This window comes from Petromyzon marinus, chromosome 65 (assembly GCF_048934315.1).
Source record: "Petromyzon marinus isolate PM22_M1 ecotype Great Lakes invasive population chromosome 65, UKy_Petmar_22M1.pri1.0, whole genome shotgun sequence".
Taxonomy (NCBI): Eukaryota; Metazoa; Chordata; class Hyperoartia; order Petromyzontiformes; family Petromyzontidae; genus Petromyzon; species Petromyzon marinus.
The window spans coordinates 7315035-7340149 of record NC_133731.1 but is presented as its reverse complement, the minus strand read 5'-3'; the positions used below and the strand labels follow the sequence as shown (position 1 = coordinate 7340149).

Here is a 25115-nt window from a genome sequence, read left to right as displayed (position 1 = left end):
TGCAAGTCTACGATGGGCAGGGTCGTCGCGACAGAGCGTTCGAGATGGAGAGCGCCGGCCACAAAAAAACCCTCTGCCCAAGAGGGGGTGAGAGCCTCAGCGGAGAGGGCCCTTCTGCCGGCAGTGGCGTGAGTCGGCAATTGCAGACGCTGCTCCTTTGCCTCTCACCTAACCCAAAAAAAAAATATTTTTTTTCTCTCAAATTTAACTGCGGAATCTCTCGGCGGCGGCGGCGGCGGCGGCGGCGGCGCTGGCTCAGCGCTCCGACGCCGGCAATTAGGAGCCGGCCCGAAACGGCGGCTTGCCACCTGCGCCCGTTTTGATGTTGTTGTTTTTATGTAAAGAAGTTTTTGGGGGGGGGGGTCCCTAATTAATCGCTCGTGGTTTTATTTTTTTAACTTTATTAATATTCCCACGTGCGCACATTTATTTTGTTTTACGCTCTCCCTAAACTGCGGGCCGACCGAGCCGAGCCGGATGGGGAGGGGGGGCCACGTGGGGGGAGGACACGTGGGGGGGGGGAGGGGGGGCACGTGGGGGGGGGGAGGGGGGGCACGTGGGGGGGGGGAGGGGGGGGCACGTGGGGGGGGGGAAGAAACCCAACCTCCTCAGTAAATCCTCTCTGCAGACTATTTTACTGCAGTATTGGGGGGGGGGCCTCTTTGATTGATTGATAGCCCCCCCCCTCGCACCCTGCCCCCTCCCCCCCTCCCCCCCGCTGCCCCGTCGCGGTAAGGGTCACCTTGGAGGCCCGGGCAGTGCCATGGCCTGCGGCTGAGTCCGCCCGGGAAGATCTTCGCCATTCGCCAGTAGCCCTGGAGCACAGGGGGCACAGTCAGAATGGGAATCTTCGTCTGTCCTGGAGAAATCCGATGAGCTGTGAAGCTCTTTGTGTTTTTTTACGTCATTTTCTTTTCTTAGCAGACGTCCTGTCAGCGGGGCACGGGATCAGAAAGTTTCAACAACAAACGAGAAAACATGAACACGATAGCAGTGCAAAGTATAGGAAAGGTAAGGAAAGAGCTTTAAATAAATAGATGAAGGATATGGTGCTGTGCATAAGTACACCAATTGTCAAGTTTGGGCAAGGCAACAACAGAACAACAAAAGCAGCCCCAGACCACACCAAGACAATACAATACACAATACAATACACAATAATACAACACAATAGAATACACAATAAAAGACAATAAACTACAATACACAATAATATAATACACAATACAATACACTGTAGAATACAATACGCAGTACAACACAATGCACAACACAATACAATACACAATACGATATACAAAATGATGCACAATACAATACACAATACAATACAACACACAATACACTGCACAATACAATGCACAGTACAATACAATACACAATACAATACACAATATAACACACAATAGACTGAGCAATACAATACACAAATCATACAATGCACAATACAATACTCAATACAACACACATTACGATACACAGTCCCTAAATAAAATAGCAAATTAAAATTGAACTCTATATTTGTTTACGTCAGAGCGACAGAGAGGCGTTCAGACAAAGATCCCCAACACAGCCTTGTACGTGCGTTTAACTTCTTTCGCACCGTGCGCAGCCAGCCGTGCTAATCGGAGGTGCTGTGAAAGGACAAAAACACCAAACACAACAACAAGCAGTTCCAAAGAAATTCGTTTTAAAACGAAATTTTAAAGTGAAAGTGGCTTCCTAATAACAGACCGCTGGGGCAAGTGCTGTCAGCGAGTAGCAGCACCTACAAAGGCCGGCACGGCACACGAGGGGGTGGCTGGCCAGCACCACGCCCGGCCGCCTTTGTCTCCCCCAGTGCTCCCACCGATGTTGGCTGTGATCGGGAATGATACTCAGAATGCTGGCTTCCGAGCTCGGCGGCGGGCTAACCACTGCCCTATGAGGGATTTTTATTTACCCGGAAAGGCATCACCGAGGCTTGAGACTCGCTCCGAAGGGACCTATAACGCACGTTCATGAAATATACGTCGCATTATTTCGCAGAAACTCGTTCAATAAGTACTTGGCGCGAGCGACTGCACAGTTATATCAGGCTATAACATTTATTTTGTTTATTATTATTATTATTTGTACGTCATTTATTTTATTTCCCCCCCGAAACTTTATTCAGAGCGGGCAACATCGATGTTCTGGCACGGACGCGAAGTGTCCACTCGGAGCTGGAGAGCGACCCACGGGAAGCGGATGTCAGAGAACTAGAATTGAGATCAGCCCTTCTCTCAGGCAGGGCCTCTGGTCCCACGCAGTTAAGACGGGTGCCGCTTTCTCAGACTCCACCGTGCCACACGTGAGGAACGTCCCAGCGATAGTTTAAAGTCTACCCACGGAGCTGGGGAATGTTTTGGCAAAATTAAGCGCAGAAGCACGTTTGACGCGATAATTTTTGTGTTTTCGTGTGAAGCCATCGGTGACTCGCTAGCGTACTCCGGATTAGCCGTGTTGACCTCTTGACCTGTCCCGTGACCTTGCCACCGATAAGCACCGACGATTAAGGGCAGAAGCGCGAGGTGCGGTCCTGATCCCACGGTTTGAAATTCCATATTCCTATGGCCGGGGCTGATTTTTGTACTTTCAAAAACAACCGTCTAGACAGAGGTCACGACAAATAACAAAATCGGAAATCTAAGGTATGGCTCAGACCACGCTCTTCGATGTCCACTTCAGTTGAGATATTTCGCACACTGCCTGATCATTCATTTGTCTTCAGTTTAACACGTCGGCTTTCGTGACCAATATTATCCATAATCGAGGTTATTTATTGGGTTAGATCGCGTAAATATAAATGTGTCGTTAGACCCGCCACCACCCGACACAGCCAATTAGTAAGGTTTGTCACGCAAACAGAACGTGCCAATTCGTTACTAGTTCAGTACACCGGTTGTGTGTTGGAGAGCAAACCCCGAGTACTCGAACTGCAAATGTTGTAGTGGGTTTACTCTCCAACACACCACCGGTGTGCTGAACGAGTACCGAATTGGCACGGTGCTAGTAGCGTTGGGTTGAACGACACATTCATAGTCACGTGATCTAACCCAACAAAAAAACCTCTGTTATAGAATTTGTCTTCAATTTAGCCTTAAACATGATGCATCGTGGGTGAATTCAGAATCGGATTCAGATGATTTATTTACCTAGGAGAAATCCGATTAACTGTGAAGCTTTTTTTTTTGCAGATGTCCAGTACATACGTACGTGCGTTGAACTTATTTCGCAACGTACGTAGCCAACCGTGCTAATCGGGGGTGTGGGAATCGGAGCTGTGGACAAGTGGAACCTTTGGCTCGCATGCAGCGGTGCAACCAAAACTGTGGATGGTAAAGTAAACCCCTAGAGATACACAGAGACTCATAGAGATACACAGAGACTCATAGAGATACACAGAGACTCATAGAGATACACAGAGACTCGTAGAGATACACAGAGACTCGTAGAGATACACAGAGACTCATAGAGATACACAGAGACTCATAGAGATACACAGAGACTCATAGAGATACACAGAGACTCATAGAGATACACAGAAACTCATAGAGATACACAGAGACTCATAGATATACACAGACTCATAGAGATACACAGAGACTCATAGAGATACACAGAGACTCATAGAGATACAGAGACTCGTAGAGATACACAGAGACTCATAGAGATGTACAGAGATTCATAGAGATACACAGAGACTCATAGAGATACACAGAGACTCATAGAGATACACAGAGACTCATAGAGATACACAGAGACTCATAGAGATACACAGAGACTCATAGAGATACACAGAGACTCATAGAGATACACAGAGACTCATAGATATACACAGAGACTCATAGAGATACACAGAGACTCATTGAGATAAATAGAGACTCACAGATACATAGAGACTCATAGAGATAAATAGAGACTCACAGACACATAGAGACTCATAGAGACACATATAAACTCACTGATACATAGAGATTCATAGAGACAAATACTCACAGATACATTGCGACTCATAGCGATACAATTAAACTCACAGACACATAGAGACTCATAGAGATGCATATAAACTCACGCACATAAGAGACTCACATGACACATGGAGACCCATAGGGATACACAGAGACCCTATAGTAAACCCACAGCGGGACACGACACGGACTTTCCCTCTCTCGTCGTGGCAGTAACAGCTAAGCCTCGGCATTGGCACGGGACCACCTGAACCACGGGACCACCTGAACCACGGGACCACCTGAACCACGGGACCACCTGAACCACGGGACCACCTGAACCACGGCAGCGACAAGAACCGCGTCACATCGCCGCCATCGCCGCCACCGTCGCGTGCGCAAGGGACGCCGGGCAGCGGGCGTCCGTGAAGCGATCCGAGAGACGGGGGGATTAAGGGGGATAGACTCCAGACCCGGGTCCGTGTGTGCACAGTCAATCACCCCCAACCCACCACCGCCACCACCGCCACCCCACTCACTCGTGACGAGACGTGTGTGTCAGAACGCTCCCGTTGTACAATCTACGAGCGAGAATGCCCAAGAACGGCTCAGCGTGAATTGATGTGCCGTCCCGAGAGGTCAGGGTTTGCCCTGCGTGCGTGTGTGTGTGTGTGTGCGTGTGTGTGCGTGTGTGCGTGTGTGTGCGTGCGTGTGTGTGTGTGTGTGCGTGTGTGTGCGTGTGTGCGTGTGTGTGCGTGCGTGTGTGTGTGTGTGTGCGTGTGTGTGCGTGCGTGCGTGTGTGTGCGTCCGTGTGTGTGCGTGCGTGTGTGTGCGTGCGTGCGTGCGTTCGTGTGCGTGCGTGTGTGTGCGTCCGTGTGCGTGCGTGTGTGCGCGTCCGTGTGCGTGCGTGTGTGTGCGTGTGCGTGTGCGTGCGTGTGTGTGCATGCGTGTGTGTGCGTGCGTGTGTGCGCGTCCGTGTGTGTGCGTGTGTGTGCATGCGTGTGTGTGCGTCCGTGTGCGTGTGTGTGCGTGCGTGCGTGCGTGCGCGCGCGTGCGTGCGTGCGTGCGCGTGCGTGTGCGTGCGTGTGCGTGCGTGCATGTGCGTCCGTGTGTGTGCGTGCGTGTGTGAGCGTGCGTGTGCGTGCGTGTGTGTGCGTGCGTGTGTGAGCGTGCGTGTGCGTGCGTGTGTGTGCGTGCGTGTGTGTGCGTCCGTGTGTGCGTGTGTGTGCATGCGTGTGTGTGCGTGCGTGTGTGTGCGTGCGTGTACGTGCGTCCGTGTGTGAGCGTCCGTGTGTGTGTGTGGGGAGCGGTGGTGTAGCGGTTAGCGCTACGCTGCGCTATGAAACCTGGCGACCCGAGTTCGATTCCCGCTCACGGCCAACACCGGTGACGATTATCTGAACCGGTCATGGGCCTCCCTTACGTCGACTCAGCCTCAAATAAGTACCTGGTGCGGTGTGTAAAATCATCGCCGATAGGAAGACAAAGGCGGCCGGGCGTGGTGCAAGGCCACCGACCCATTCGTGTGCCGTGCCGGCCTTCATAGGTGCTCGCTAACAGCATTCGCCCCAACATTCTGTTAATAGGCTACACGGGGAATCTTTGTCTTGTGTGTGAGTGTGTGTGAGTGTCTATGGGGAGCGGTAGTGTAAGCGTCAAGCGCTCTGCGCTACGAACCCGGCGACCCGAGTTCGTTCAACACGTAGGAGGCTTTCGCGACCGACATTAACCATAACAGAGACCTTTTTTAGGTTAGATCTTGTGTAAGTACACGTGCAATTAGCCACAGTGCGTGGTGGCTTAGTTATTGAGGCATATTTAAACTGTTATTGTTTATTTTATTTTACCAGGTAAGGGCTACACAGAGCCATGTTGCTCCTTCTTTCAGAAGCGACCTGGCCACACAAGTGATGAACCAACAAAGTCATCATCATCATCGTGTGGAAATTCATAGCAGCCAAATACTCTAAAACGCATGACGTCGATTCCAAATGTGGAGGGGAAAACCAGCGCAGGACCCGGAGACAAATCCACGCAGTGACCACGGGGAGAGAGAGAGAGAGAGACGCGCAAACTCCAAATACACAGTGGGCCTCAGGCTCGGGATCGAACCCTCGACTTCCTGCGTATCGGGCGAGGTAGCGAACATCTCGGCAGGCGCCCGCCGTCTCATCTCCGCGTGCCACCGCGGGGGAAACTCACCACAAACTTCCCGGCAGCGACTCGGGCAGCGAGCGGCGCGTCGCCCCGGCCGCCCTCGCGTTTCCGCGACCTCTCCTCCGACCTCTCCTCCGACCTCTGCTCCGACCTCTCCCCCGACCTCTTCCCCGACCTCGCGGCGGCGGCGGCGGCGGCGGCCGCGCGTCGCCGCCGCCGCCGCCGCCGCGAGGGCCCCACGGCCGAGCCGGAGAGGACGACCCGGGCCCCGGCGGGCGGCAGGCGCAGGTCCAGGACGTCGCCGGGACGCGACGCGGGCGGCTCCAGGACGAGCGGCGCGTCGCACTCCACCATGAGGGCGACGCGCCGCGGGGACAGCGAGAGGGCGACGCGCGCCCAGCGCTGCTGCCCGTCTAGAGAGGGAGAGGGAGCGGGGGAGGGGGACAGCGGAGAGAGAATCGCGCAGGTGGCTACGTACGGTGCGAAAGAAGTTCACGTTCGTACAAAGAGGGGAGGGGGGGGGGTTACTCTTTTCACCTGCCTACACCGAGTTGTGAACTTTAGCGTGGCGCTCAGTCACTCGTGTTCCCGTGAGAGGCCACTCGCCACTAGTACACTCATCACTAGTACACTCACCACTACACTCACCACTAGTACACTCACCACTAGTACACTCACCACCACTACACTCACTACTAGTACACTCACCACTAGTACACTCACAACTAGTACTCACCACTAGTACACTCACCACTAGTACACTCACCACTAGTACACTCACCACTAGTACACTCACCACTAGTACACTCATCACTACACTCGCCACTAGAACACTCATCACTACGATACTCATCACTACACTCACCACTACTACACTCACCACTAATACACTCACCACTAGTACACTCACCACTAGTACACTCACCACTAGTACACTCACCACTAGTACACTCATCACTGCACTCGCCACTAGTACACTCATCACTACTATACTCATCACTACTACACTCACCACTAGTACACTCATCACTACTATACTCACCACTAGTACACTCACCACTAGTACACACACCACCACTACACTCACCACTACTACACTCATCACTAGTACACTCACCACTAGTACACTCACCACTAGTACACTCACCACTACTGTCAACCCCTTATCAGTGCCCCGAACTTACTACAGACCAAGTCAGACCTTATTGGTCACCCCGTGCCCCTTATAAATCTCAACGTTCATCCTACAAAGTCCCATCACAAGGGAGAGACACACACAAATAGACACAAAAAACTGTTGTTGCCCGCATTGAAACGGCTGTAACGCCGTATGGACCTAAAAACTAAATTTCCCTGCACAAGAATACGCGGGGTTAAACCGTACGTGCTGACACAGCGTGCGAGTGACTCTGCTATGTGTGCGTGCGTGTGCATGAACGTGTCATCGTCATGATCGCGATCCATGGGCTGGTCACGTTTCGTTATTTGTTTCAACGTTCCTCTCTGCCTCGAGCGAGCACGCTCAAGGAGTGTCTCTTATGTTGTCGTCAAGCCAGTCTCCGTGAGGTCTCCCAACGCACAGACATATACAGACAAGAAGCAGTCGACACCTCTGCTCAAACCCAGGGCATCTGTGAAATAGAGCTTTATAGCTCATCGGATTCCCCCAGTATTAATAAATATTATGATTCTGGCTCAGCGCTGGCACGATCGTGATACAATTATTGAACTCAATACAGTAGTACCCCAGAGATCGAACTTAATTCTTTCCAGAAGGCCATTCGAACACCGATTTGTTCGAACACCGAATTAAGTTTCCCCATAATAATTAATGCAAATTACATTAATTGGTTCCAGACACAAGAAATCTCTGATTATAAATAACTTTTACACGAAGTTTACGGTAATTACATGCATAAAATCATACAGGAAAACAATAAACACAATATATGGAATAAATGAAATAAATGAGCATTGAGCTTCACTTGTAGTAAGGAGAGTTGATGTGGTGTGGAGGATGAGGTGGTGGTGTTATTGGTTTGGAAGGGGAGTCCCTTTTGTCTGGGCAAGCGTCATGCACGCTGCTGGCTATCAGCGTCTCAGCCGTAGAGGTTCTTCCAAGTCGCGATTGCCCCGTTCGGCCTCCGCATTTCGTTCGGTTTCCAGGGCAAAAAATGTTCGTAAATATCGTTCGAACAGCGATTTGTTCCGAGTTCTGGTGCGTTCCATCTCCGAGGATCTACTGTATCTATTTATGTTTAAAATGTATCATACTATATTAGAACAAAAAAAAGACTAATTCTGGCTGGATGACCTGGGCGGATGAAGGGAGGGGGGGAGAGGGAGGGGAGGGAGGGGAGGGAGGGGAGGTTGTGAGGGAGGAAGGGGAGAGAGAGGGAGGGAGGGAGGGGAGAGAGGGAGGGAGGGCTTCAATGGATTTGGGCTGCTATCGTCTGCGTAACAAAAACGAGAGGTGGCACGCTGCCCGTGGATGCGCTCACCTCTCAGAAAGGGGGAGCCGCCGGGGAAGGTGAGGCTCGCCGGGCTGCCTCCCCGCACGGTGCCCCTGGCCGAGCGGTAGTGCAGGCGCAGCGCGTCCGCCCGGTAGCTCGACCACAGCTCCAGCAGCGGGTGGTCGTCGTAAGCGCCGCCGGCGACGTCGTCGGCTCCGGCTGTGCGGGTGACAGCGCGGAATGGGTGAGGTCGCCGGTGGCGCGGTGGCGGCCCCCGCGGCGGATTCCATTCGCCGCTTTGTTTGCCGCGGTCCCGCCGGTCCGAATCCTGGCGGACGCCCCCGTTTATGAGGGTGGCTGGGAAATGTTAACTACCTCGCCTGGTACGCAGGAGGTCGTGGGTTACATCCCGACCCTGACGACACCTGCTGCTGCTGCTGTATATTTGGAGTTTGCGTCTCTCTCTCTCTCTCATTATCATCACCGCGGTGGCTATGAGATGTTAACTACCTCGCCCGGTATGCAGGAGGTCGTGGGTTCGATCCCGACCCTGACGCCAGGAGGATTTCTCCGCAACTCTGTGGCTGTTGCCTGATGATGCTGGCTGTTGTAATTACTGGCACAACGTCACAGTACTCCAATTGTAAATGTTGTAGCGGGTTTACTCTCCAACACACAACTAATTGGCTGCGTCGGGTGGTGCTGGGTTTAATGACAAACTTATATTTACTCCATCTAACCCAATAATATTCGTCGCGAAAGCCTACGTGTTAAGCCTTCTGTACATCTGAAGTTTGCATGTGTCTCTCCCCGTGGTCGCGTGGATGTCGTCCAGTTTTTCCCCTTCCACATTAAGAATATCATTTGCGATCGCTTGGTCGCGTCTGAAAAAGAGCTACACTATAGCTCAGTAGTGGGGCCTTGCTTGGTAAGAAAAAATTAAAAAATAAAAAAGTGTGTTTATCACCGTGGGTTTATTGACCGCATGGCGGTCGCTTCATTTTCCCGGACGTTGGCGGATCCCCGCGACGTCGTGGCAGACACGGAAGGGGGCGGAAGGGGGCCAACTCGACGTGCGGCGCCATCACGGTGCAACGTTTTTCGCGAGATAATTTTCTGTATTCGAATTTTTTTTTTCATTGACACCGCAAAATGGTCGGATCAGGGGCGCGATCCGTTCTCTCCTGCAAAACGCGCGTTGTTGTCACAACGCGAACTGGATGTAACGCGGTGATCAATGCATCGGGGAGACACGTCTTGTTTATATATATGTAACGTGGTCGTTAATTGGACGCAGTGCGATTGAGCCAACGGAAGCGGTGGTCGTAGCGGCTGGCTCGGCGCAGCATCGTCATCACGCGAGACGGGATGCTGCTGGATGCTTGTAGACGCTACCCACGCGCCTCGGTCGTTGCTCGGCCTGCGTACGAATCTCGCGCGCGTTACCCCACGTTATAAATTATTTTTTTGTGAGAACGCGATTTTCCCATAACGCGGTGCGTTCTTCAGGAACGCAACTACCACCACCGCCGCGTTACAGGAGGAACAGACTGCGGCGATCACCGTGGCCACATGCTGCTTCTGCTGCTACCGCTGCCGCTGCTACCGCTGCTGCTACTGCGGCTGCTTCAACTCGGCAGCGGCCCTGCTCGTGGCTAAACGAGCTGTCATCGCGCTCGTTAGGGCGAGTCCGTTCGCCGTCGTCGTCGCTATGGCGCGACCCTTACGGCCGCCGCCGCCTCGTAATCTCGAACTCTTATCTGCGGCGTTGACTCGAGCTCACGTGACCCCTTGACCCCTTCCCGCACCCACCCGTTCTCTAGCCACCAGCCCCAGTACCCCCCCCCCCCCCCCCACCACGGTACTCCCCCCCCGACGATGACACGCGGTGCCGCTTCATTTCTCACGAAAGATTTTCCAGGGGCCGCCTAAATCCCCCCCCCCCCCACCCACGCCCCTCGCGACCTCCAACTCCCAGACAAGCCCGGCATGAAACGAATCCCCGCCAAGGCCGAACCTTCATTTCTTTGCTTAAACACCCCCGAACGTTAAGCATCTTCATGTCCAACCGCCCCCCCCCTCCCCCACCCCCCCCCCCCCCGAGTACAAAGTGTTTAACATCTCCCTGCCATAGCTCCCGACCTCGCAGTTAAAATAACCTAAACCCCCACCCGCCTGAGCATCGTCTCCGAACGGTAACCAACACATGCCTGGCCTCCGAGGCTTGACCTCTGCACTCCGGCGTACGCCGTCCCCTGCTCGCTCAGGACAACCGCAAGGCCACGGACCTTGACCCTCCGCTCCGGGCCATCGGGCACCCGCGCCGTTGCGTCCCGTTAAATTGCGCTACGTGAAGTTTCGCCGAGTTAGGTCACGTTATGCATTGCATGCTGAACTCCTTTCGCACCGCACATGGCCAAACGTGCTATCGGGGGTGTTTTCATTTCGGTTTAGTTATGGTGAGTTGCAATGGGTTGTGTTGAGTAACAGTAAGGTTCCGTTATGTTAAGCCGTGTTAAGTTACGTATCTATGTTGAACTTCTTTTGCAACGGTGTTAATTGGAGGTGCGGGGGAATGAAAACAAACGAAACACAAAAAGCAGCTCGAAACAAATGAGTTTTCGGTCTCGATTATTTAAAAGTGCGTAGCTCCAGTGGCTTCTTAATATCGGAAGGAAGAGCGTTCCAGACGGCCGCAGAAGCGCATCGGGAAGCGCGCGACGATGCGGCGACCACCGTCTTTGTTCGACGGCTGAGCCAAAATCCGCCGCTGCTGTGAGGATGAGCGGAGCTCGCGTGATGATGGTTTACGCTCCTCGACGAGATCAGTCGTAGCGAGAAGGACACTTTGCCCTCGCCACGTTAAGTTACGTTATGTCCAGGGTTTAACGTCTCCCTAAATATTGTCGACCGCGGCAGGTGGCACCGTGACGAGTAGTGCCCCAGCGTCGCAGCGAGAGGTGTACTGGACGTGGTGTGCTGGGTACGGAAATACATTTTTCAGGGTCGCCGGCCCGAACCGACCCGGCCGATAATAATCAACACCTGGACACGTCTCGCTGCTGCCGCGCGGTGCAATGGTCATCGCGCCGGACTCCAGAGGTCGACGGTTCGATTCCACGTGCCGGCAGAGCGCGGCAGTTGGAACGACGTGGGGCGAGTGTCGTACAAACATCCCCGAGGCGCCCCGCGTCGACCCAGCGATGTGAATGGCGACACCGATGGCCAGCCGATGGGCAGGTCTGGCCATCGTGAAAGAGTAGGCCAAAACACCCGGGAGACGCGGTGGGAGCGTGGGCGGGGGGGGGAGTCTTTCGGGAGCTCGTTCCTTCTCGCTGACAGCATTCCGCCAGAAGTGTCGCGAGCAGGGGTTTCGCTGTTTTCCACCTCACACCGAACCAGGCCAGCCCCGGTCTGTTTCTGAATCAGCGCCAGGGCGATTTGTCATAGATGCCCGATGAGCGTGGTTGGCCACGTACGGTGCGAAAGAAGTTCAACGTACGTGCCAGAACTGTGCGGGAAACTGCAGAAGAAGCCCAAGACCGACGCTAGCACCCGACCTCGGCTGAGATAGATGTTTCAGAAGCGACGTGTCCGCCAATGCAGTGGCATATGTGGAACTGTATAGCAGCCGAATACTCCAATAAATGTGGAGGGATAAACCAGACAACCCGGAGAAAAATCAACTCCAAATACACAGCAGGCGTTAGGGTCGGGATAGAACCCACGACCTCCTGGATACCAGGTGAGGTAGTTAACATCTCCTAGACACTGCAGTGATGATGATGATGATGAGAGAGAGAGATGCAAACTCCAAGTATACAGCAGCAGGCATCAGGGCTGAGATTGAACCCACGACCTCCTTTGTACCAGACGAAGTAGTAAACATCTCCTAGCCACCGTGGCACCCCCTACACAATCCCTGCCACCCTCACAGGGACCGTCCGGGGGTGGTGGGGATCAGGGGGGGTCACCCACGGCCAGGGGCGGAGCCAGGGGGGGGGTGACAGGGGTGACATTCTGCGTGTAAGTGTACGACACTCGGTCTGGAGGACTCCGTGCAACTGCATTGCCAGAGCGTGTCGCCAACCGATGGCGTCCGGTTCAACAGCCTGACCTCTCTAAATCATTCTTGAAATTAACATTAAGTTGAATGTCACCCCGGCCTGAAATCCTGGCTCCGCCACCCCGCCCACGGTGCGAGGAAAGTCACCTTCGCCGCCGCCGATGGAGAAGACGGCGCCCGCGTTGCCCCGCGCCTGCTTGGCCCAGAAGGCGAGGCCCAGGCTTCCGCGTCGCCGCAGGCCCGCGGCGAGTCGCGCCGCGTCCCGGGGCGCCAGCGCCAGCTCCGGGGTGGCACGGCGCAGCTTGAAGGCGCCGCCGGGCTCCGAGGGGGACGCGGGCAGCGCGCTGACGCCGCGCAGGGAACCGCTCACGTGCAGCAGCGCCAGCAGGTCCATCTCTGTCGAGAGTTGGGGGGGGACGGGGGGAGCGGAAAGTGTTTATTTCATTGGCGGAGTCAATGGTGGCGATGTTTGTCAACAAAGATTTTGTTTGGGGGGTGGTGGGGGGGGGTTTCAACGTAGTTAACATCTCCTAGCCACCGTAGCACCCCAGTGGGAGGTTTGGTCGATTCCGTTCAAGGAGTGTTTGGCTTCGTCCGGGTGGAAACCGGAGAGGCCGGAGCGCTACACGGACGGGCTGCGAGAGCCCACTTGCTGTACTGCCCGCCCCCCCCCCCTCCCGTGTAACCCTGCGGAGTTTCAGAATACTCTACGTATTCTAAGGTTCTTTCGGTAAAGTCACGTAGATAGAAAAATAATAATAAAAGAAAGTTAATCAAAAATATAAAAACACTAATGTAGACTGTAGCCTGGTTCTTAATCAGAGTGAGTGTACTGGCAATCTGTAATGTAAACTGTAGCCTGGTACTTAACCTCGTTGAGCGTACTGGCAGTCTATAATGTAGACTGTAGCCTGGTTCTTAACCTCAGTGAGCGTACTGGCAATTCTCTACGTGATCCACCAATCTTTACATTCAGGCGCACGCACCACCAGACGAGCTCAATCGCTCCTCCTGAGTCTCATGCAACGAGAATTTAGCTTCCCTGTGGATGAACCTGGCCCCCCTCAACAGGAATGTGGAATTTCCACTCCTGGCCAAGGGGTCGGAGGTGACCGTGAGAGGGTGGTGCGGCAAGCGATCATTTCACTCCATCGTCGTGGATGTATATAATTACTCAACTCGTCAAAGTTAATGGCATTCACTCTCCCCTCCTCCTCTCATCCTCTCCCACTTATCTCTCTTTCTCTCCTGCTTCTCCATCCCTCTCTCTCCGTCTCTCTCTCTCTATCCACTCCATCTCCTTTGACTGCCACCTCTCCCATCTCTCCTTTCTCTCTCTCTCTCCTCCCTCCCCCCATGTCTCTTGCCCAAGCATTCTCTCTCCCCCTCTCCCCCCTCTACCCTCTCCTCCTTTCTCTCTTCTATCTTCATCTTCCTCCTGCTCTCTCTGCTCCCTCTCTCTCCCCCCTCTGTCTCTCTCTCTCTGTACATCCATTATCGCCGCAATTTTTAAACTATTCGCTGCTGGCAAGGAAAACTCGCCGTGCCGCGCCAGCCGAGAGAACGTGGGTGCCGAGTGGCTGCTGTCCCTAGCCAAACGAAGCTATTTAAACTAAGCTATGTTTTAATTTTTACCAGGTAAGAAGGCGAACTGAGCTATGTAGCTCTCTTTACGAGGCGACCTGGCTATCACGAATGATAGCCCGACGAAGTGGCTGGTCATCATCACGTGGGAATGCACAGCGGTCGAACACTTTTAAACGCGTGGTGACGTTGATCGAAACGTGAAAACCGGAGCAGAACCCGGAGAGAAATTCACACACGGGGAGAGAGAGACACACACAAAGTCCAAATATACAGCAGCAGCAGCAGGCATCGTCAAGGTCAGGGTCAAACCCACGACCTCCTGTATACCAGGCGAGGTAGTTAACATCTCCCTGGCCACCGTGGTGATGGTGAGAGACAAGCAAACTCCAAATATACAGCAGACGTCAGGGATTTTGGATTGAACCCACGACCTCCTGTATACCAGGCGAGGTAGTAAACATATCCCTGGCCACCGTGGTGATGATGATGATGAGAGACACGCAAACTCCAAATATACAGCAGCAGCAGGCGTCAGGGTTTTTGGATCAAACCGACGACCTCCTGTAAACCAGGCGAGGTAGTAAACATCTCCCTGGCCACCGTGGTGGTGATGATGATGATGAGAGAGAGACACGCAAACTCCAAATATACAGCAGCAGGCGTCAGGGTTTTTGGATCGAACCCACGACCTCCTGTATACAAGGCGAGGTAGTAAACATCTCCCTGGCCACCGTGGTGATGATGAGAGAGAGACACGCAAACTCCAAATATACAGCAGCAGGCGTCAGGGATTTTGGATCGAACCCACGACCTCCTGTACACCAGGCGAGGTAGTAAACATCTCCCTGGCCACCGTGGCGCCACCACACGTGCAGGCGTTGACGACGAACGAGCTCGCTCAATTTGTGTTTTTTTTTTCACGCAGACTCAACGGGAAGGGCTGTGGAGCACGTGGCGACGGCGGCGAGGAGATACCCCGGCGGCGAGGGACGTCGTCCAAAGTTGTCGGGAGTAGTCGGGAGTCGAGGGTTAAGCGGCAAGAGTCTTCGCCGTTGAGGATTTGTCAAGAGGCAAGCGGCTGACGAGCGCTTACGCTCCGTTTGTTGACGTTGTTGTTGTTGTGTGGCCGAGCATCGTTCGCCCCGCTTTGTTAACCGAGCCCGCGCTCGCATTTCCGTTATGGCTGTGGAATGGCTTTGTAAAGATGTTGTGGTTACATTTTGATTTAAAGCTTTCGTGACTGCAGGGATTCATATTCTTGGTTCTTTCGGTAAAGTCACGTAGAAGGGAAACAATAAAATTAAAAAAATTAAAAAAATACAATTTTATTTTTTTTAAAGTCACGTAGAAGGGAAACAATAAAATAATAAAAAAAATATATAAAACAATAAAATGTTATTGTTTTATATATATTTTTAAGCACAACATATTATTGGTTCTTTCGGTAAAGTCACATAGAAGGGAAACAATAAAAAATATACAAAACAATACAATTTTAAAATATGTTGTGATTTTAGGTGATGTGATGTAAAGATGTTGTGGTTATTTTAGGTGATGTAATGTAAAGATGTTGTGGTTATTTTAGGTGATGATGTGATGTAAAGATATTGTGGTTATTTTAGGTGATGTAATGTAAAGATGTTGTGGTAATTTTAGGTGATGTGATGTAAAATGTTGTGGTTATTTTAGGTGATGATGTAATGTAAAGATGTTGTGGTTATTTTAGGTGATGTGATGTAAAGATGTTGTGGTAATTTTAGGTGATGATGTAATGTAAAGATGTTGTGGTTATTTTAGGTGATGTAATGTAAAGATATTGTGGTTATTTTAGGTGATGCTGTGATGTAAAGATATTGTGGTTATTTTAGGTGATGATGTGATGTAAAGATGTTGTGGTTATTTTAGGTGATGTAATGTAAAGATGTTGTGGTTATTTTAGGTGATGATGTGATGTAAAGATGTTGTGGTTATTTTAGGTGATGTAATGTAAAGATGTTGTGGTTATTTTAGGTGATGATGTGATGTAAAGATGTTGTGGTTATTTTAGGTGATGTAATGTAAAGATATTGTGGTTATTTTAGGTGATGTAATGTAAAGATATTGTGGTTATTTTAGGTGATGTAATGTAAAGATGTTGTGGTTATTTTAGGTGATGATGTGATGTAAAGATGTTGTGGTTATTTTAGGTGATGATGTGATGTAAAATGTTGGGTTATTTTAGGTGATGATGTAATGTAAAGATGTTGTGGTTATTTTAGGTGATGATGTGATGTAAAATGTTGTGGTTATTTTAGGTGATGTGATGTAAAGATGTTGTGGTTATTTTAGGTAATGTAATGTAAAGATATTGTGGTTATTTTAGGTGATGTAATGTAAAGATGTTGTGGTTATTTTAGGTGATGTAATGTAAAGATGTTGTGGTTATTTTAGGTGATGCTGTGATGTAAAGATGTTGTGGTTATTTTAGGTGATGCTGTGATGTAAAGATGTTGTGGTTTAGGTGATGATGTGATGTAAAGATGTTGTGGTATAGGGTAGGGGTAGTGATAGTGATAGTGGCTGGGGTAGTGGTATAGGGTAGGGGTAGTAATAGGGGTTAGTGATACCAGATGCGGATAGTTGATGCACAAATGGAATATTCAAAACTTTCCAGCGGTAGCGTGCGACTGCGTGGGGTCATCCAGAACAGAGGCTGTGGTACAATGTGCCACGAACGCCACAATGCCCGATGATCTACACATACCAAGAAGACATCGTCACGGCAGCGACGATGGTGACGACGACGATGATGATGATACATCCACAATACAGGTTTTTTGGGTTCGATCGCATAATATATAAATGTGTCGTTAAACCGGCCACCACCCGACACAGCCAATTAGTAAGGGGTTTGTCACGTAAACAGAACGTGCCAATTCGTCACTAGTACAGCACTAGTGTATAATGTAGTGTATAATAGTGTAGTGTATAGTGTAGTATACTAGTACAGCACTAGTGTATAGTGTAGTGTATAATAGTGGTGTACAGTGTAGTATACTAGTATAGCACACCGGTGTGTTGGAGAGCCAAGCCACAACTTTTACAATCTGAGTCCGACGTTTCGCCAGTAATTACAACCAGCTTCATCAGGCGGACAGCCAGATTTGTGGGGAAGTCCACACTACTCCTCTTGCCGTGTTGTCTGGCCTCGACCCACCCGAATGTTAAATTGGAAGTCGTTGCCTCTGCGCCTACATCAGCCGTGCCGAAAGAAGTATCAATTTTTTTATAAAAATAACGTTTCGGGCAACGGTCCTTGTTCAACGGTACTCGTTCGCAGCCAGAGGGACGCGTTGGCTCCTCTCGTACTTTTGACTTTTTTTCTCTCCACTCGACTCCGTCCAGTGATGTAAAAACAAAACATCAAACCTGTAGAACCAGCCGCCACATTCCCTACTTCGTGTGCCCCCGAGGGGGGGAGGGGGGGTGGTGACATTCACGTCCAGCTGCTTAAAGCCGCTTATCGGGGGATGCCATCAGTCTGGCTCTCTCACTCGCACTCTCTCCCTGGCTCTCTCCCTCTCTCCCTGGCTCTCCCTCTCCCTGGCTCTCTCTCCCTGGCTCTCTCTCCCTCCCTTTCTCCCTGGCTCTCCCTCTCCCTGGCTCTCTCTCCCTGGCTCTCTCACTCGCACTCTCTCCCTGGCTCTCCCTCTCCCTGGCTCTCTCTCCCTGGCTCTCTCACTCTCTCCCTCCCTTTCTCCCTGGCTCTCTCTCCCTCCCTCTCTCCCTGGCTCTCTCTCCCTGGCTCTCTCTCCCTCCCTCTCTCCCTGGCTCTCTCTCCCTGGCTCTCTCTCCCTGGCTCTCTCTCCCTGGCTCTCTCTCCCTGGCTCTCTCTCCCTCCCTCTCTCCCTGGCCCTCTCCCTGGCCCTCTCCCTGGCCCTCTCCCTGGCTCTCTCCCTGGCTCTCCCTCTCCCGCTCTCTCACTCGCACTCTCTCCCTGGCTCTCTCTCCCTGGCTCTCCCTCTCCCTGGCTCTCTCCTTGGCTCTCTCTCCCTGGCTCTCCCTCTCCCTGGCTCTCTCTCTCCCTCTCTCCCTGGCTCTCTCCTTGGCTCTCTCTCCCTCTCCCTGGCTCTCTCTCTCTCTCCCTCTCTCCCTGGCTCTCTCTCCCTGGCTCTCTCTCCCTGGTTCTCTCTCCCTGGCTCTCTCCTTGGCTCTCTCTCCCTGGCTCTCCCTCTCCCTGGCTCTCTCTCCCTCTCTCCCTGGCTCTCTCTCCCTGGCTCTCTCTCCCTCCCTCTCTCCCTGGCTCTCTCTCCCTGGCTCTCTCTCCCTGGCTCTCTCTCCCTGGCTCTCTCTCCCTGGCTCTCTCTCCCTGGCTCTCTCTCCCTGGCTCTCTCTCCCTGGCTCTCTCTCCCTGGCTCTCTCTCCCTGGCTCTCTCTCCTGGCTCTCTCTCCCTGGCTCTCTCTCCCTGGCTCTCTCTCCCTGGCTCTCTCCCTGGCTCTCTCCCCACCCGCTCTCTCACTCCCGCTCTCTCCCTGGCTCTCTCTCTCCCGCTCTCTCTCCCGCTCTCTCCCGCTCCCCCTCCCTCCCTCTCTGGCTCTGGTTCTCTCTCCGTCTGCCGCCCTCTTGACGCCACTGTCTCACGTCAGGGGCGACGGTGGAATCGACGAAACGCCGCGGGTCAAACGCGGCCCTTGACTTCTTTTCACAGCCTCGTTCCCGTACGTTTGCGTGTGTATGTATGTGTGTGTGTATGTATGTGTGTATGTATGTGTTTGTATGTGTGTGTATGTGTGTGTGTGTTTGATGAGAGAGTGAGTATACGTGTGACTGTGTGTGTGTTAGAGTGGGGAGCAATAGTGTAGCGGTTAGCGCGCTGCGCTATGAACCTGGAGACCCGGGTTCGATTCCCGCTCACGGCCAACACCAGTGACGATTATCTAAACCGGTCCTGGGCCTCCCCTAGGTCGACTCAGCCTAAAATGAGTACCTGGTGCGGTGTGTAAACATTGCCACTAGGGAGACAAAGGCGGTCGGGCGTGGTGCTGGCCACACACCCCCTCGTGTACCGTTCCGGCCTTCATAGGTGCTCGCTAACAGCACTTGCCCCTACCTTTGTATGTATGCTGTGGGAGATGATCTCCCAAGCGAAATGCTGAGGGAGGGTGGCGTTTGTGCACACACTGCCCGATATGACATCATAACTGGTGGTTCCCCTCTTTAAGAAGGGGGACCGCACAGACTGTAACAACTACAGGGGCATCTCACTCCTGGTAAGGATTATTCAACATCGCCTTACCAGGCACGCTGAGGAGAGGCTTGCGGAGCCCCAATGCGGTTTCAGGAAAGGGCGGTCCTGCACAGATGCCATATTTTCTGTCCGTCTGCTACAGCAGAGGGAATTCCAACAAGACCTACATCTCTGCTTTATTGACATTCAGTAGGCCTGGGCTCTGGGTTGTTCTTCGTGCTTTTGGAATACCTGACCCTCTGCTCACGATCATTAAGGACCTTCATGATGGTGAGCAGGCCCGGGTAAAACTACGTGGCCGGGAGTCAGAGCCATTCCCTGTACACCTTGGGGTGCGACAGGGATGTCCTCTGGCTCCCACATTATTTAACATCTATTTTGACCACGTAATTCGTGAAGCCTTCAATAGCTGTACCGGGGGAATCTCCATATGGTACAGATATAATGGGAGGCTGATCGATGCCCGGGTGCGGTCAAGGGATGGCTCCCTATTGCTCAACCACGTTATGTATGCTGATGATTTGGTAATAGCTGCTCATTCAGAGGAGGAGTTGGAGACGCTGCTGCTGAGACTGGAGCGTGCCACTAAGAGGTGGGGCCTTATCATCAGCCCCACCAAAACTAAGCACCTGCCTGGGTATTTTGTACCATCGGACACTCCACCCCCACAACTCCCAATCGGTGATGGGGCAGTTGTGGAGAGAGTGGAGAGTTTCCCATACCTGGGCAGTGTGCTTATGACTGGCTCCAGTTTAATAGCAGAGGTCTCACTCCGAATCAGTCGAGCGGCAATATCTTTTCATCGGTTGCGTAACGCTGTGTGGAAGCTACCTGGTCTGTCGCTCCGCACTAAGCTTCAGGTCTTCTCGGCCACGGTCATTCCCTCCTTTCTCTACGCTTGCGAAACGTGGACCCCCCTAATGGAACATCTTCGCCGGTTAGAAACATTTAGGCTGGCCTGCCTACGATCCATCCTGGGTTTAACCAGACTGGATTGTGTGAGGAGCTCAAAAATCCTTGAAAGATCTGGGCAAGGTCCCATCGGTGAGCTCCTCCGGCGGGAAAGGCTGCGATGGCTGGGGCATGTAGCCCGCATGCCCAGCCACCGCATGCCGAAACAGCTTTTGTTCGGCCGGATTGAGGGGGCTAAGCGGGCGCGGCACGGGCTAGAGAAGAGATGGAGTGATGTGGTACAGGAGGACATGGAGCTGAGTGGACTTGCCGATGACTGGTACCAGCGGTGTCAAGATCGGCCTCTGTGGAGGAGGCTCGTGAAGGACGCTACTGGGCAGTTGGAGGCAGTTGCCCTCCAACAACAACGGAGGGCGGAGGAGCGACGCTCAGAACAACGAGCGGAGCGCCGGGTGGCTAAAGCACAGCAGGTTGGCACAGTAGGGGGCACAGGTGGTGCATCAGCCAGTCATCTCAGTCAGTCGACCCGTGGCACTTGGGTCTGCCCCGTGACCTCCTGCCAGCGGGCGTTCGACACTTCACGTGGCCTCAGGGTGCACATAGCCTGGCACAAGCGTCGTGGTGACGTCACCGCCACTTAGTGGCGAATGGCGGTTGTTGTTGTGTATGTATGTGTGTTTGTATGCGTGTGTTTGTATGTGTGTTTGTATGTGTGTGTATGTATCTGTGTTTGTATGTGAGTGTATGTATGTGTGTTTGTATGTGTGTATGTATGTGTATTAAGCGGTGGTGTAGCGGTTAGCGCGCTGCGCTACGAACCTGGCGACCCGGGTTCGATTCCCGCTCACGGCCAATACCAGTGACGATTATCTGAACCGGTGCTGGGCCTCCCCTAGGTCGACTCAGCCTGAAATTAATACCTGGTGCGGCGTGTAAACATCGCCACTGGGGAGACAAAGGCGGTCGGGCGTGATGCTGGCCACCCACCCTCTCGTGTACCGTTCCGGCCTTCATAGGTGCTCGCTAACAGCACTTGCCCCTACAGTCTGTTAAGGCTATACGGGGAATATTTGTCTTTGTTTGTATGAATTCAAGAGGCTCATCGAGCCAGACCAAGGTTCCCCTAGGGTTCAGTGTTAATTCCTAGAGGCTCATGGAGCCAGACTAAGGTGGGCTGGTTCAGTGTTAATCAACGGAGTCCACAGAGCAAGACTGAGGTTCAAGTCAGTGGCGTAGCTTCCGTGTGTGTTCCAGGAGGCCCCACGGGCACGGTCAATGTGAAATGGAAAACAAAACCACACTGTAAACAAAACATTAAACTCTAAAACGAGAGAATGTTAACCGCTGATAACGACAAAGGCTCACAACGCCCTCCGACTCTGTGTGCTCCCAGCCCCCCGTACGCACGATCGCTCTATAATTGTTGCTCATTTGCACATTTTTTTGTATAGCCCCCCCCCCATACCCAACCCCTCCGCTCCCCAGTGAACGCTGAACGTTTTGGGTCAACGTTGGGCCAACCACGTGACAACGTTGGGCCCAAGCACCGCACGGGGGTTCCACTCCGTGTCGCGGACACGTTTGTAAATCGTCACGTGACGCAAACAGCGACACAGCAGCAGCAGATCGCCCCCCCCGCCCCCCACCACCACCACGTAGGGGTCGCTGCAACATTCGCGGTGCAGTGATTCTCCACACCGCAGGCCCTGCGGCTGATGGGATGCGTCAAAAAAGCAACGTGATGATCATCATTAGACCTCCTTTGCCAGGAACAAAATATAATAATAGGGGTTTCCCCCTTTTTTTTTGCAACGCCAAAAGGCGTCATCTGGTCGAGCACCAATTGGGTCGAGGCTCAAAAGAAAGCCGTCCCTTGGTGTGGACCAATCAGTTTCAAGGACAATGCATCATATATTATCATAGTATTTTTTTGTTTGCATTTTGACTGCAGGTATTGTGGTTAATGCGGACATGAATCCTTGTAAAAAGGTTTCAGTTTTGTTGCCAGAAAAAAGGGGGAAACCCCTATTATTATTATAACGTGATGATCGTTAGAGATTAGGGAAGGTGACAACATCGTCTGGTTTGACTTTGCTTTTCCCCCCTCCCGGTCTTTAGAAATCAACAACAACATGCGCGTGTTAGAGTATTTTGGCTGCCGTTATGACAGTTTCCACACGTGATGGTGATGATGAGGATCACGAGTCACTCGGTTGGGTTTGTGATTTGTGATGGCCATGGGGTCGCTTCTGACAACAAATGAGCTACATAGCTCAGCGGGGCCTTACCTGGTACAATACTAAAAAAATGGTTAGTTTAGGACTCACATCATCAACGATGGCACGATAGATTAAACAAGCGATGCTTATTTTGCATTCCTATCAACCCCTTATCAGTGCCCCGACCTTAGTGGTCATCCCGTGCCCCCTTATAAAGCTCAACGTTCATCCTACAAAGTCCCATCACCACAAGGGAGAGACACACAAATGGACACAAACACTCTGTGTCTCTTTGTGCGTATCGGTACTCGGGCACATACCGGTCAACCCCTACCTAACGACAGACCAAGTCAGAGACCTTATCGGTCACCCCGTGCCCCCTTATAAATCTCAACGTTCATCCTTCAAAGTCCCATCACCACAAGGGAGAGACACACAAACAGACACAAACACTTTGTGGTGCTGCCCGCATTGAAACGGCTGTACGCCGAATGGACCTCAAAACAAACCGTACGGGTTGACAGCTCTGATTTTGTGTTGTGTATTCGAGGGGATTGTGTTGAACTATGACCCATATCTTGCGGATAGGAGGACCCTGGCCTCTAAACACCCGGGCAGTTCAGGCACTGATCAGACACTGTCATGTCGAAACCGTTGCAAGATGATTTTCGCTCGTGCTGTACCAATGCTGTTAAGTTTACGCACTCCCAAGTAGCCTGCGTGTGTGAAGGACGCTGCTACTGGGCAGTTGTTGGAGGCAGTCGCCCCACCAGCAACAACGGGTGGCAGAGGAGGCGACGCTCACAACAACGAGCGGAGCGCCAGGGCGGATAAAATGCACAGTAGGGGGTACAGGTGGTGCATCTGCCAGCCATCTCAGTCAGCCAACCCATGGCACCTGCTGGGTCTGTCCCGTGGCCTCCCGCCACCATTGAGCCTTCGACTCTTCACGTGATAGCCTGAAAGTGCACCTGGCCTGGCACAGGGGCCGCGGTGACTACAGCTGGTGCATCTACCGGTCATCTCAGTCAGCCAACCCATGGCACCTGCTGGGTCTGTCCGTGGCCTCCCGCCACCATTGAGCCTTCGACACTGCACGTGGTCTCAAGGTGAAACCTGGCCTTGCGTAGGCGGCGTGGTGACGTGGCCGTCACGTGTTGGTGAGTGGCGGTTGTTATTGGTGGTGGTGGAACAGATAGCGGTGAGGATTTGGCGAATTGTCTGCTTATCATTTTTATAACTCAGCAGGGAGGGTAGAGCCTTTAGCACGGAGGGTTCTTAACCATGGGGTGCATTCAGCACCCCCCCTGATGCCCTTTCTGGGCGTGCGAGACACGGACAGATTTTTTTTTAGAAGTTACATCATCGACAACACAAATTAAGCACGGGGACAGCGGCCTTTATATTATAAATGCTCCGACACGTGTGGCATTGTCCTGGCGCTGTTCGCCTTTTGGCGATGTTCTCTGGCCTGACACTGCTGGTGAGACTCGGCTACACAGAAGGCTGCCGTCTCTGGGGTAGGCCAATCAGTTTCACAGACAATGCCGCATCTATTATAAGAGGATGTTTTTTGTGCCAGTATCAATATATAACATTGTTTATCAGTGGGAAATAAACTTCTGGTTCTAATTTCCTCACCCCCCCTTCTCACCCCCCCCCCTCTCATCCCCCCTTCACCCCCCCCTCTCCCCCCCCTTCTCACCCCCCATCCGCTACGGAGCTGCTTTGATGAACAATCGAAGCGACGTCGAACTCAGATTGTTAATGTTGTGGCTTGGCTCTCCAACACACAACCGGCGTGAGTGACGAATTGGCCACGTTCTGTTCACGTGAAAAACCCTCACTAGTTGGCTGTGTCGGGTGGTGGCGGATGATATGTGGTCGCGAAATCCTCCTCCGACCACTACTGCGTGTTGAACTGGCGTCGGAATATCCGGGCATGGGCAGCCGTGGTTGTGGGCCGGGTCGTACGTCCGTGAGCTCATTGGGGGGGGGGTTTGAATTCCTGGCTCCCACTTGAAGATCGGAATCAGGTCTGAAGTGGTGCGACTGTGAGCGCCGTGAGTGAGCGCGTGCGTGTTTTCAGTTTTCAGTTTTTTTTTCCAGTTTCATTTACTATTAGGTATAGCCCTGTGAGCCATTCGGCTCCTGAATCGGGTGCAACCGCAACAAGCAAACTACGTGAACAAGAACACGTCTTAAAGTGACGACGCGCAAAACAGAAAAATCCAGGAAAACACAGCAAAGTCTTCCAGAAAAAGCACCGAACATCAACGCTGTGTACACAAATCCCAGTGGGATGCAAGTCAAACAATAACAACCATAAGACAATTTAGGTTAAAGTTATCAGTCTAATTCTGTACTACAACAAATATGGCTAAACCAAAACGTTTTCGAAATCACCAAAATGAAGCTATAAAAGCAATGTAACAATGATCATAGGAACTGTGATTGAAATTTTACAATAAACGATATACATAACATGTACGGCCAAACTTTGCAGCCATGGCATGAGTGTG

The 25115-nt window shown here is 52.2% G+C and overlaps 1 protein-coding gene across 1 annotated transcript in view; it reads right to left on the bottom strand.

The window, feature by feature from the left end:
- Window positions 1-25115, bottom strand: part of KCP (kielin cysteine rich BMP regulator) — a 156601-nt gene that overhangs the window by 122676 nt on the left and 8810 nt on the right. The window contains exons 2-5 of the mRNA XM_076054333.1: window positions 12795-13043; window positions 8630-8800; window positions 6174-6541; window positions 743-815 (exon numbers count right to left, since the gene is read on the bottom strand). Of these exons, the coding sequence (XP_075910448.1) occupies window positions 743-815; window positions 6174-6541; window positions 8630-8800; window positions 12795-13043 (861 nt within the window). The remainder of the gene's footprint in view (window positions 1-742; window positions 816-6173; window positions 6542-8629; window positions 8801-12794; window positions 13044-25115) is intronic.